Source organism: Balaenoptera ricei, chromosome 6 (assembly GCF_028023285.1).
Source record: "Balaenoptera ricei isolate mBalRic1 chromosome 6, mBalRic1.hap2, whole genome shotgun sequence".
NCBI lineage: Eukaryota > Metazoa > Chordata > Mammalia > Artiodactyla > Balaenopteridae > Balaenoptera > Balaenoptera ricei.
The window spans coordinates 114,817,932-114,830,098 of record NC_082644.1 but is presented as its reverse complement, the minus strand read 5'-3'; the positions used below and the strand labels follow the sequence as shown (position 1 = coordinate 114,830,098).

Below are 12,167 nucleotides of genomic sequence, written 5' to 3'. Positions count from 1 at the left end.
CGGGCTCGTTACTGGCCAAAGCCTTTTCTTCTCTCGGTGTCAGGTTGTGACCCGCACACCCTCATGGACCGTATTTCCCAGCGAGGCTTCCGCCTGTTCTTGCTCCCAGAATCTATTTCCCATCACGCTTTGTTGCACATGCCTTTCAGGTCCACCGAATCCAATGACTGGGGCCTCTTGGACAGGAAGCGACTTGGCCGCGAAGGCTCAGGGGAGCGGTGCTTTAAGCGCAGGCGCAGACCTGCACTAGGTCTAGGCGCCTGGTTTCTCCTTGGGTTTGGCGTGCCCTGGGCCCGGCTCCACGAGGTCCTCTCCCTCGTCAGTCAGCTCAGGGCCCAACCCCAGCGACCTTCACGGTCCTCTTGCGCCCTTCTGAGAGTTTGGGAGGGGTAAAGGAAGTGAGGGCCCCTCAGTGTGAACGGGGCAGCCGCGGGTTGGCCTGGAACTGTCAAAGTATAAAAGCTTATCAGGGCTTTCCTGGTGGCGCAGTGGTTGAGAATCTGCCTGCTAATGCAGGGAACACGGGTTCGAGCCCTGGTCTGGGAAGATCCCACATGCCGTGGAGCAACTAGGCCCGTGAGCCACAACTACTGAGCCTGCGCGTCTGGAGCCTGTGCTCCGCAACAAGAGAGGCCGCGATAGTGAGAGGCCCGCGCACCGCGATGAAGAGTGGCCCCCGCTTGCCACAACTAGAGAAAGCCCTCGCACAGAAACGAAGACCCAACACAGCCAAAAATAAATTAAAAAAAAAAAAAAAAAAAAAAAGCTTATCAGCAGGAAGACGTCTTCAGTAATCTCAGGGGCAGAAGCACACTTTAACAGTGTTCGATTAGAAGTGTTGGGAGAGGAGATTCCTGAATATTCTGTCCTTGGGGGCTTCCGTGCTGCCCCAGGGGATATTTCAGTGGGCTTCCTCAGAGCGTTGATGGAATTTCCCCACAAGCCTGTTGATCTTCACTAATCAAGCAATTTTCTGATGAGCAATTTAGTTTCAGAGGCATTTTGACGTTAAGGAGATGAGAATGTGTTACCTGGGAAGGGGAAATGAGTTTGGGGGTCCTAAGCCTCCTTTCATTTTGTACTGTCTCTCTCCCTTTCAATCATAGCTGGTAGTGTTTTTCCCAATATGATTCTACATTTGTGGGTCTTCTATGAATCTCATTGGGATTCACTCATTAAGCAAGTCACACCCACAGATCTCTTTGAGATCAGCTCTTCTCTACCTTGGGCTTGTGTGATTTTTAGGCTTACAACTTCAGAGGTCAGAAGTCTGAAGTGGATCTCACTGGGCTAAAGTCAAGATGTCTTCAGGGCTACTTTCATTCTGGAGGCTCTAGGGGGAGAATCTCTTTCCTTGCCTTTTCTAGCGTCCAGAGGCTGCCTGCATTCCTTGGCTAGTGGGCTCTTCCAGCTGGTGTGTTCTGCCCGTGCCACAGGCCCAGCAGGTGCTAAACCCATAACAGCCACTAGGAGGTAGCAAGGGGTTTCTTGCCTTAGTCTTGCGAACCCACCTATGGCCACTGGGGGGTAGCAGAGTGGTTCACGCCGCAGTTGATTCCGCCCATGTCCACTGGGTGGTGTTAGGGAATTTCTTGCCTCGTTATCAGAAGCCAGGATTCTCTTGGAAGTTGTTCTGGGGGTGGGAGTGGGAGATGGGGTGGATGTCGGTTGGCAGCGCACATTTCTATCCCAGGCTGGGTAAAGTGCAGCTTCTGCTGCACCTGTCTTCTGGGGATGTTTCATCCTGCCCCACTTCTTCATGGACCTGTGCCTGATGGTGCTGGACTGGGCTCCTGGGGTAGATACAGGGCTGTCCGCTGGGGCTGGCTCAGTCCCTGAAGCACCTTGTGCTCGGATGGGAAGGCCTTAAGGGAGTGTACGGGGACCTCTGAAAAGTGTGTGTGTCCACAGTCCTTGGTACCTGTAAGTAGGTGCTGGTAGCAATCAGAGGTTGCTGAGGCAGTAGGGTAGGAAATAGAGTATAAAGAGAAACACTTGTAAAGATTTCAAATATCCCCTTATGAAGCACCCCTAGAGCCTCACAACCAGCCTTGCATGCAGCTCCCCATCACCACCACAGCCTCCCACCCTTACCTGCACAGCCTTACCACCACCAGCACCTAAACTGATTGAGCACTTATTCAGTGCCATCCTCAGATTTAAGTGCTTTACACGATCAGCTCCTTTCATCCTCATAACAACCCCATGAGGGAGATAACATCATTATGCCCATTTTACAGATGAATGAACTGAGGCTTAGGGAAGTTAAGCAACTTGTCCTGCTCTCCCCTGGACCACTCCACACTTCCATCCCCCTTGTCTCTGGTCTCATTACAAAACTTAATACAAGATGTCAAGGTGGGCACATGCTGGGCTGCACAGCCTGAGAAGTGAATAAAAACAGGTTACAGAATGGGAAGTAGGGCGTCCCACTTCTGTGTAGTGATGCTGGGAAGCATGTATGTTGGGGGAGAGATCTTTTAAGACAGAACGAAATTCTCAACAGAGGTTCTGTCTGGTAAGGTGCAGGTGTGAGTATTTTATTATTTATCTAAATAAAGGAGTTAATATTTGTAAAGTGCTTAGGATAGTGCCTAGCAGATGGTTAACTGCCATAAAAAATAATTATATTACATAAATCTGTGTCTTCCAGTTTTCCTGCAATAAACATGTATTACTTATACAACAGACAATAAAAGTAATTTGTAAAAGACTTCTGGCTCCATTAAAGTTAATATGAAGGGAGGCTTCTTTTTTGCAGGAGGAACTCAAGATTTGATGACTAATGATTCAGGGGACTGAACCCAAGGAAAGAGTCAGAAATGACCTCCAAGTGCCAAAGGCAAGCCTAGCTGACCATGAGAAAGCAGAGGCATAGATGTTCTTGGCAAGACTCAGTTCGTGGGAGGCCTAGTTTTATGGAAGGGACAGGAAAATGCCTTCTGGACTGCAGCCCACACAAAGAGGTCATGACCTGATTTTCTGAGTCAAATATTTATTTGGCAAAGTTCCTTCCTGATAAGGCAGCCACGTGAGAGGAGTAACCATGGCTATCACCCAGCCTCCAAAAGCATCTTCTCCAGAAAACGAGGAACCAAGAGTCCCCCTTCTCCGCTGTCACTTTCGTGTCATGATGGAGACGGCACGTGGAGGACTGCCCACAGGACAACAAAGCGTCTCCGAGATGTTCCCTCCTCACGAGTCACAGGGCAGCAGTGGAAACTGGACCCAGGGGCTGGGAACTGGACCCAGGGGCTGGGAACCTTGTCCCCGTGCTTCACTGGGCTGTAGAGAGCTGGGCAGGAAGGAGGGGCCCCAGAGGACAAGGCTCCAAGGGGCTACAGTCCTGGCTGCTGACTCCCTGGGGGCAGGCGGGGCATCCAGGCTCCAGCTGGGGCTCAGTTTGGAGTCACAGGCGGGCTCCATCCCCTCCGAGGCCCAAAACCGGTCCAGCTAGGAGGGGCAGCCGCTCACGGGAAGGGGCGGTCATCGCCCCTCAAAATGGGCTGTGATTTGCTCCAAAGTCTTTCCTTTGGTTTCAGGGACACATGCCAGAGTGAAAAGGACACTGAAGATGCAGAAGGCAGCGGCCAGCCAGAAGGCACCGTAAGGCCTGAGCACCTCCTGCAAAGAGAGTGGAGAGGCCATGCATGGACGCGGCAGGTCAGGAGCCCTCACGCCCCAGCCGAGAAGCCGAGGCCCCAGTCGGGGCCCACCCTGCCCAGGCTCATGGGAGTGGAGGAGGTTCCGGGCTCCGCCATCCAGAAGCCTGAGCTGAGCACTGTCCAAGGTGTGGAAGTTGTGTGGCGGGGACACTGAGGCTCACTGTGACGAAGTGACTGCCCCCAGGTCAGAGACCTGCTATCAAGTGACAGCTGGGCTTCCTCCCCCAGTGTCTGACCCCAGGGCCCACAGACCTCCGCTCTACTGGCGATGGGGGCGTGTGCACACACGGGGACACTCAGGGCCCATGCGTGGAGGGGAGAGGGAGCGGTGACTTTCAGTCAGTCAGTCCACCCTCCCAGCCCGGCCCCAGTGACCTCCCAGGTGCCGGAACCAAAGGCCACTCCCTTTCAGCTCCTCTTCCTCTGGGACATGGTGACCTCACCCCTCCCTCCTTGAAGGCTTTCTCTTGGCCTCTCAGCACTGTACACCCCCAGGTCACTCTTAGGTCCTTTGGTGCCATCCCCCTCCTTTACTGTCTGTCCCCTCCAAGCTCCCGGCAAGTAATTTCCGCCCCCAGGCCTCTGCTCTGGTCTTCCTGACATGCCCCCCGGGGCAGCACAGGCTCTACACAGAGTCCGGTCCAGCCCCAAGCATCCACTCCTCTCATGACCTGCCTCCCCTTGCCCCAGCCCGGCCTCCTGGTGCTTCCTCCTCCCACCACTGTGCACTGTCATACCAGCCCCTGTCATAAAGGCGACCCTGTCCGTCTCATTCACTGCTGCTCTGGCACCCTGAACAGGTCTGGACATGGTAGGTACCAGGAGACCTGGGGGGAAATGAATGACTGAACAAATGGCTTGACTGTCTGCACCAGAGTGGTCTCCCCTATTGGATGGGAGGCCCTGAGGCAGGGACCATGTCTGCGTCAGTCCATCCATGAGAAGGTGGCAAAATGTTGAACTGAACTGATGCTCCCATCAACCCTAAGAGGAAGGTACGTTACCCTTCTCCATTTCCGGTCAAGGAAACTGGTTCAGAGACGGGTGAGCAGCACACCCAACGTCACCCAGCAGGGAGGCGGCCAAGATGGGGATGGAGCCCAGGCCTGTTGACTCCAAAGCCGGAGCTTCTCTCACAGCCCTGCTTCCCAGCCCGTGTCCCCAGAGTCCAATGGGGGAGGAGGTCAGCCCTGCTGTCCTTGCACCTGGACAGCCTGGAGGTTCCTGAGTGGCCACAGCCTGGGTTTCTCGCCTGCCCCGGCCCGTCTGCTCCCCCTCACCCCTGACAGAGATGGTGTCGCAAGATGCTGGGGCCTCAGCCTGCATGCAGAGCCACGGACCCCAAGTCTCTCGCAACAAGAGTAATTCTGAAGAGTGCTTCTCTGCCGACTACGACGTGAGGGGGAGGCCATCGGGGCCCGCGCTCACCATGAGGCTGCTGAACTCTTTTGTCACGAGAAAGGCCATGAACCAGTTGGTGAGGACGCAGACGCCCGTGGCCACGCCCTTGACGTGCAGAGGGAAGATCTCAGACATGAGGAGCCAGGGGATGGGTCCCCAGCCCACAGCAAAGCCTGCGGGAGCAAGGTAGGCGTCAGGGCCCACGGGGCTGGACCCTCAGCTCGCCGCAGACCACCTGGGCTGAAGCCTTGCGGGGCTGGCCAGCTGTGGCCTGAGGGGGCCTGGATCCCAGCCTGGGCCCGCCAGCTCAGCACCTTCCCGCCGTGGGGTCTCAGGCCACTGTCCTTACTTCTTATGCGTCAGGGCTTTGCTACGGAATGGGACAAGGAGGGGCCTGCTTGGAGGGCTGTTGTGGAAGTCGTGTGAGAGGAGCAGAGACGGGCTCAGCTTGGTGCCTGGCACACGGTCAGAGCTGCAGACGCAGAGGTGAGGCCGGTAGGCCTGGCCTCACTGGGAGCCACAGGAACCCGGTGGTGACAGGGCGGCCCCCTCACCCCCGACTCAGCCTCCCCACTCACCAGCAATGAAGAGGCACATGCTGCCCACCGCCAGCCAGGCCAGCCCCACACTGCCACTGGCGGGCTCCATGGAGACAGGCGCCAAGAGGTCCACGTGCGAGGAGTTGCTAGGGCCGCCCTGGGTCAGCTTGAAGTAGGCACCAAAGGCGCTGGTGCTGAACACCATGACCACACCTGCAGGTGGAGTGCGGCAGTGGGCAGAACGGGGCAGGGGGAGGCGGCCCGCGGCCCGGGCACGTGGTGCTGGGGGGCTGGAGTCTTCGTGCACCGTGGGCCACAGCAACGTGGCCCGGATGCCTCTGAGAGGGGCAGTGAGCAGAGCCCTGCCTTACTGCACTCACCCCAGCCCGGCCCTGCCAGCCCCGGCTTGGACCTTGAACCTCAGCAAACTCCAAGAAGCTCCTGGAAGCAGACCCTCCCTGGCCCGAGGAAGCAGGAGCAGCCACAGAGGCCAGACCCACTTTCCCAGCAGCACCAAGTGCTCGGTGGGGCTCAGAACACGAGGAGCCTCACTCAGATCATCCTCTGGTCCTCACAATGGCCCACGGTTACCCCCGTTTCACAGAGGGGAAACAGGCTCAGGTAAAGTCACTTGCCCAGAAAGACCACAAGCTTCTGAGCCACTTCAGCCCCGGGCCCTCAGTTTCCTCATCATACACTGGGCCCTGATGGCGCCTTCTTGTAGGTTCACTGTGAAGGTTAAGGTGTGATGCAGCGATGCCGTTAGCACGGGCCTGGTCTGGAACAAGGGCTCAGTGAGAGCTCTCCTGAAGTCTTGGCCTTGTTCTCAGGGACACTCAGCCATTGTCCTCCTCCCTCAACGTGGTGACCTCAGCAAAGACCCTCCAGCCTGTGGTGGGAGGCTGGCCTGGGCCACCCACCTGCAGAGGGCTGAGCCGTCACCCTTGGGCCTCACCTGACAAGGCCAGGAGCAGCCTGCGCCCGGCTCTGTCCATGACGAGGGCCGCTACGGCCGTGAACAGCACCTGGATGATCCCCACGATGACCGAGGCCAGGCTGCTGTCCTGGGGAGATGGGCCGAGGCGGGTCAGGCGAAGACCCCGGGACTAGGTCCCACCCATATGGCATCCAGGTGAGGCAGGCTGGGGCAGAGGCCTCTTTACCTTGAACTTGGCCTCCTCAAAGATGGTCTCTGCATAGAACATGACAGCGTTGATGCCCGACAGCTGCTGGAAGGCCATCAGTGAAATGCCGATGATGAAGGGCTTGTAGACACCAGGACGCCACAGCTGGGCCAAGTGGAAGCCCTGCTCAGACGGAGACCGGGCATCAGTGCTTCTCTCTACCCTGTCCCGAGGGCGCCCCAGCTTTGAGCCCACCGTCCTGAGGCCTGGTGGAGTAAGGGAGCCTCTGCTTCTTGTCCCGGCCCCACCTGAAGCCTCTGCTTCAGGTCCCTGCATCACTTCAGCCTCCGATTTGTAAGGTGACAAGATCCTCACCTCCCCACGGCCCATCCTGATTTGTTGGGGGATCCACAAAGATGTTCTATGAGCAAAGAGCCCAGGGCTCCCGAATCCCACCAGCCTTGGGTCTGGGCCTGGGCCAAGCGCCACCCCCCGCCCCACTGATCCTCACCACCACTGCCGGACACGTGCTATGACTCCCACTTTACAGGTGAAGAAACTAGGGCTAAAGATGGGAAGGTCACACAGCAGGTAAGGGGCAGAGACTCAGTCTTCTCCCCTGCCCGACAACTCCCTGTTTAAAAAATCTAAGTCCTCAAGTCTGCACGTGCAGTTTCCTCTGATGTGGCCCGGCCTTTCTCTTCCTGGGACAGGAAGATCACGGCTCAGGCTTTCCCAGGGATGTCCAAGGCTGGGGCCCAGCCAAGCAGTGGGGCTCGAGCAGGCCTCTGCTTGCTGGCACACAGGACAACACCCCCAATCCCACCCGCCACTGTGTGTGTACAGCCTTTGCCACAGACTGTGTTGACCTCCCCTGGCTGCAAAGGGGCGAGACCTCATGGTCCCCTCCCCCCAGCTCTGGCTCCCAGCCCCTCACCTGGTGCTCAGCCCCAACAGGGGGCTCTTCCCAGCCCTGCTCGGAGCCCCACAGGAACTGCATGGCGGCCATGGCTTCCTGGCGCTTGTGCTGAGTCAGCAAGAAGCGAGGGGTCTCAGGCATGCAGCACATGAGCAGCAGCATGAAGGAGGGGGGCACACAGCCCAGCACGGCCAGCCAGCGCCACTTGAGGACCCAGCCTGGGTGGGGTGGGGTGGGTCAGACATCAGAGCTGGGGTGAGCCAGCCTGGACCTTCTCTGGGAGTGCCTGCCCCCTCGCCAACCCCAGGGACACAGCTTAAGGGGTGGGGACCTCACTACCTTTGCATGACTACCCTCGGGTTTGTTGTTGATATTGTCATCATTATTGCTAAGTGTTGTGGAAACGATGGGGGGTATATCAGTGAATATTTATGTAGCCATTAAACAAAGGCGCTTGCTATATATTGACGTGGTATATGGCACCATTCGTCTAAAAGGTAGGAGCGGGAGAATAAATATGCATAGTCCTCCTACATGCAGACTCTCAGCAAGGCTGCCAAGAGGCAGGCAAGGCTGGCGCCTCCGGAGAGGAAGAGGGACAGAGTTGGGGGAGACTTTTCACTGAAAACCAGTCAATCAAAACTCACAGAAATTGATCAATGAAAGTGCAGATTATGATGACCTGGAGGAAATTCTACGGGTGTGACCCACATGTCTGTACCGAACGTCAGTGTCTGTGCAGGGGCTTTGGCATACTGCTGGCCCCGCAAGGCAGCTAGACTGCTGGCAGGACTCTGAACGAGAGTCAGGATGGTAAGTGGGTAAAAATGAAAGACCATGGACCCGCACGTCAGCTACTCTGAAGAACCAGAGGGCACGTGCCCCGGACCCTGCCACGGCCCGTCAGGCCCGAAACCCCCATCCCCCAACGGTTCTCAGGCCATTCCTTGACAATTCTCATTTGGGGCCTGCTGCCAGGCACTTTTCAAAGTGTCACTTAATTTAATCCCTCAACAGCCTCAGACTAGGTAGGATTATCTCCACTTAAAGATAGGGAAATTGAGGCTCCCAGGGGCGGTGTGACTAGTCCAAGGTCACACAGCTAGTAACTGGCAGATTCCCCTAACCTGGGACTGTCAGATATGAAGCCTGCCCTCTTTCTATCCCAGCTCAGTTCCAGTCTGCCTCTGGAAGCTTCCTCATGCTGGCCCCAGCTCTGACCCTCAGGTCCCCTGGAACCTGCCTCCTTCAGGCTGCAAATCCAGTACTGATTCTGAGGGAGACAGGCTTGGGTTCTCCAAGCTCTTAGGCTAAAGACTCTGGAGTGCCCCCTCCACCCCCAGAACCCTAGTTTGTCACCACACAGCGAGGTACTGACCTAACCAGTCAGCCCTCCCTGCACTCCTGGAATGGGCTTCTGCTCTGGGAAGATGAGGACATCACCTTCTCCAGCTCTCCCCAGAACTTTGTCCCAAGACCCGCATGACCCAGGGTCTCAGGGAGGTGGTCTGGGAACCTGGCATCTTGGGCAGTGGCTGTGTGACCTCAGGCAAATCCCCTGACCTCTCTGAACTTCAGTTTCTATATCTGTAAAATAGCCACAAAGCCATTAACAGTTATCAAAAGAGACAACATGAAAACTATACCTGCCAGATAGGCTAGGAGGATGCCTATGACGACCATCAGCTGCACACAGGAGCCGAGCAGCCCCCGTACTTCGGGGTAGGCAATTTCGGAGATGTAGACCTGTTGGTAATTAAGATGGGACTTTACTTGGGGTCGAAGAGTTCTTAAAACTGAAAACTCTCAGCCATTCAGAGCTGAGGAGAGCCTCAACTGGGGCAGCTGCAGGCCCAGTGGGCTCCTAACTGCAGGCCCTGGTCAGCAGAGCCCTCCGCATACCTCCCTGCCCCCACCAAGTGATCTGCAGCAGGTGTTTAAAGGGTATAGAAGTGGCTGCTATGTGTGTGGGGCGGGGGCGAGAAGGGCTTTTCAACCTTTCATTTATTGTATGTATACCCTTGACAAAATGCAAATTCTGATGCAATAGGTGTGCGGTGGTCCAAGATTCTGCCTTTCTAACCAACTCCAGGTGACACCCAGGCTGCTGGTCCAAGGACCATACTTTGAGTGGTGCCCTTGGAGTGAAAGCAGGAACTCTTCACCTCAGTTGCTACCAGTGACTGCCACGGCATCCTCTGGGCTCAGGAGCCAGAAAGCCCTTGCCCATGCTTCTAGGTTATTCCATACCTTATGCCCATGTCTAAGACAGGTGTGTTTTTTGCCCAGTAAAAAAACCCTCCAAAATATAAAATCCAACCTAGCTGCTGTCTGTTACCCAGCAAATGCAGTTGAAAGGAGTGGTAGGTGCAAAGGGATGGATTCTGAGCTACTGCTCTCAATCTTGACCAGGTTAGGGTGTGGGTGTTTGATCATCCAAACTCATGACCAGCGGCAGTTCACGGGTCACCCCGCAATCCCAGCTGCCAGGGTCCATAGTCCTTCCACAGGCCATGCCAGGGCCAGGGCTGTATGTGCAGGGTCTCACTGAAGCCTCACAACCACAGCACGAGGTAATGCCATTATTCCCATTTTACAGGCGCAGAGAGGTGCTCTGCCCTGGTAAGTGGCAGAGCCGGGATTTCACCCAGATGTCCAGCTCCAAAGGCAGCCTGGGCAGTGCTGGGTCAGGAGGTGGTGAGAGAGAAGCAGGGGAAGTGGCTGGAGGACCGGTTCCTGAGCAGTGAAGGGGAGCCGCAGGTCCCAGCAGCCTTCGCCCCTGGGGACAAACCAGAACAGGATTTTCCTGCTAAACTGTAGTCAGTGGTCTGAATGACAAGGGGGGGATCTGAGCCATACTGTGAGGCTTCTGTTGACCATCTACAGATGCCATCTTATTTGTAGAGCAAAAGAGAGAACCTGTTAAGTGGCACCATCCTGGGCTCCAGTAATAGCTTCACCACTGACTAGCTGTGCCTAAACAAAGGACTTCACGTTTCTTAAGCTCACTTCATCTGTAACCAGGGACAATAACAGCGGCTATTTCCAAGGCCCGTTGGAGTGTAAGGAAGACGAAGCAGGGAAGGGGCATGGTGCCAGGCAGGCAGGAGGCCGCAGCCAGGGAGAAACAAGGCCCCCAGGTCTGCTCCTTCTCCCGGGTCCCAGGGCGCCAGGCTGGGGGACACACTCACCGGGGCCACTAGCGAGGCAATGCCGCAGGCCAGGCCGGTGAGGAGGCGGCCTCCGAGCAGCATCCAGACGTTCTGAGCCGCGGTGATGACGGTGAAGCCGGCCACGAAGGGCACGGCGCAGAGCAGGAGGCTCAGCTTGCGCCCAGCGCGGTCCACGAGCCAGCCGCCCAGCACGCCCCCCGCCGCGGCGCCCAGGGTCACGATGGCCTGGGGGCGGGGCGACCGCCGGCTGAGGAGGGGGCGCCGGGGGGTGCCGCGGCCCAACCTCGCCCTCCACCCCACCCTCAGCGGCCTTGGGGGAAGGGGATGGGCGACCCCTGGCAGGGGAGCCGGGACGTACTCGGCGGAGGGTCTCAGTGCCCGCCCGAAGCCAGGCAGGGGGAGGGTCCTGGCGCCCATCTTAAGGGTGGGCGAAGGAGGGTCCCAGGGGGGCTAGAGGGTGAGCCCGAGGCCTCACCCCGAACCAGGAGGCGGCGGCATCGTCGAGGCGCAGCGCCGGGGGCGCGGCGCGCCGCAGGCTCGGGATGGCCGGGGAGCTGTAGCCGAGCGCGAAGCCGAAGCTGAGTGGACCCAGAGCAGCGGCGAAGGCGGCGAGGAAGACGCGGCGGCCGCGGGGAGCGCTGCTGGGACGGGGCGGTCGGTGAGCGGGGCCTGGCGCAGCGGGAGGGGCGAGGCAGCGCCCCCGGGGCTCGGGTTCCCCTGTCCACTCACCTGCCTCCCGGCGGCCGCAGGAGTGGCTGGGTCTCCTCCTGGTCCCCAGGCGTCATGTCCGCGGCCAACACTTGCCCGGTCCGCTCCGACGCCTGAACTGCCGGGGGTCCCGCGAGCGCGGCCTGCACCGGCCTGTCGGGCCAGAGCCAGCCAATGAACGGTGAATGGTGGCTCTGGGGCGGGGTCGGAACGGCAGCGGTTATGGGAGCAGCCAATGGGAACGCAAGGCGGTGTTCGCCTCTGGGCTAGGGGCCGCCCTTGAAGTCAAACCGGACCAATGGAAGCAAAGAGCCGGTAGGCGACGAGCCCTGGAACCGCCCCTAGGACAGAGCTATCCAGTGTATAGGTGGGGCGGAGTTTGTAGCTGGGCCGGAGCACACAGTCATCCAATAGGAGTGTGATGCGAGCTCGGAGGCGGGGTCATATAGATGCCTCACACCGAGCCGGCCAATGAGGGTGGAGGGCGGGGATTGCACTTGCGCCTGGATCCGCCTCTCAATCTAGCTTCAACCAGTGGGGCTAGGAGCTGGACGAAGGCGGAGCACGTGGGCCGCGCCCAGAACTTCCCACCCCCACTCTGGGCAGCAACAAGTCCCCTCCGTGGTCGGATCTGCGGT

General features: G+C 57.9%; 1 protein-coding gene across 5 annotated transcripts; it reads right to left on the bottom strand.

Annotated features, from left to right (window-relative positions):
• Positions 1-2,978: 2,978 nt before the first annotated feature.
• SLC2A8 (solute carrier family 2 member 8) lies at positions 2,979-11,711 on the bottom strand. Of its 5 annotated transcripts, none has more exons than XM_059925661.1 (10): positions 11,551-11,711; positions 11,297-11,462; positions 10,840-11,046; positions 9,295-9,394; positions 7,667-7,866; positions 6,769-6,912; positions 6,561-6,669; positions 5,645-5,818; positions 5,094-5,239; positions 2,979-3,624 (listed from the first exon to the last, which is right to left on the bottom strand). In XM_059925661.1, exons 1-10 carry the CDS (start codon positions 11,604-11,606, stop codon positions 3,487-3,489), a joined length of 1,440 nt encoding a protein of 479 aa, XP_059781644.1. In that variant the 5' UTR covers positions 11,607-11,711; the 3' UTR covers positions 2,979-3,486. The 5 variants fall into 5 exon arrangements, with proteins under 5 accessions (XP_059781644.1, XP_059781645.1, XP_059781646.1 ...); XM_059925662.1 differs by having other exon boundaries at positions 11,297-11,459; XM_059925663.1 differs by lacking the exon at positions 5,094-5,239.
• Between the last annotated feature and the right edge of the window lie 456 nt (positions 11,712-12,167).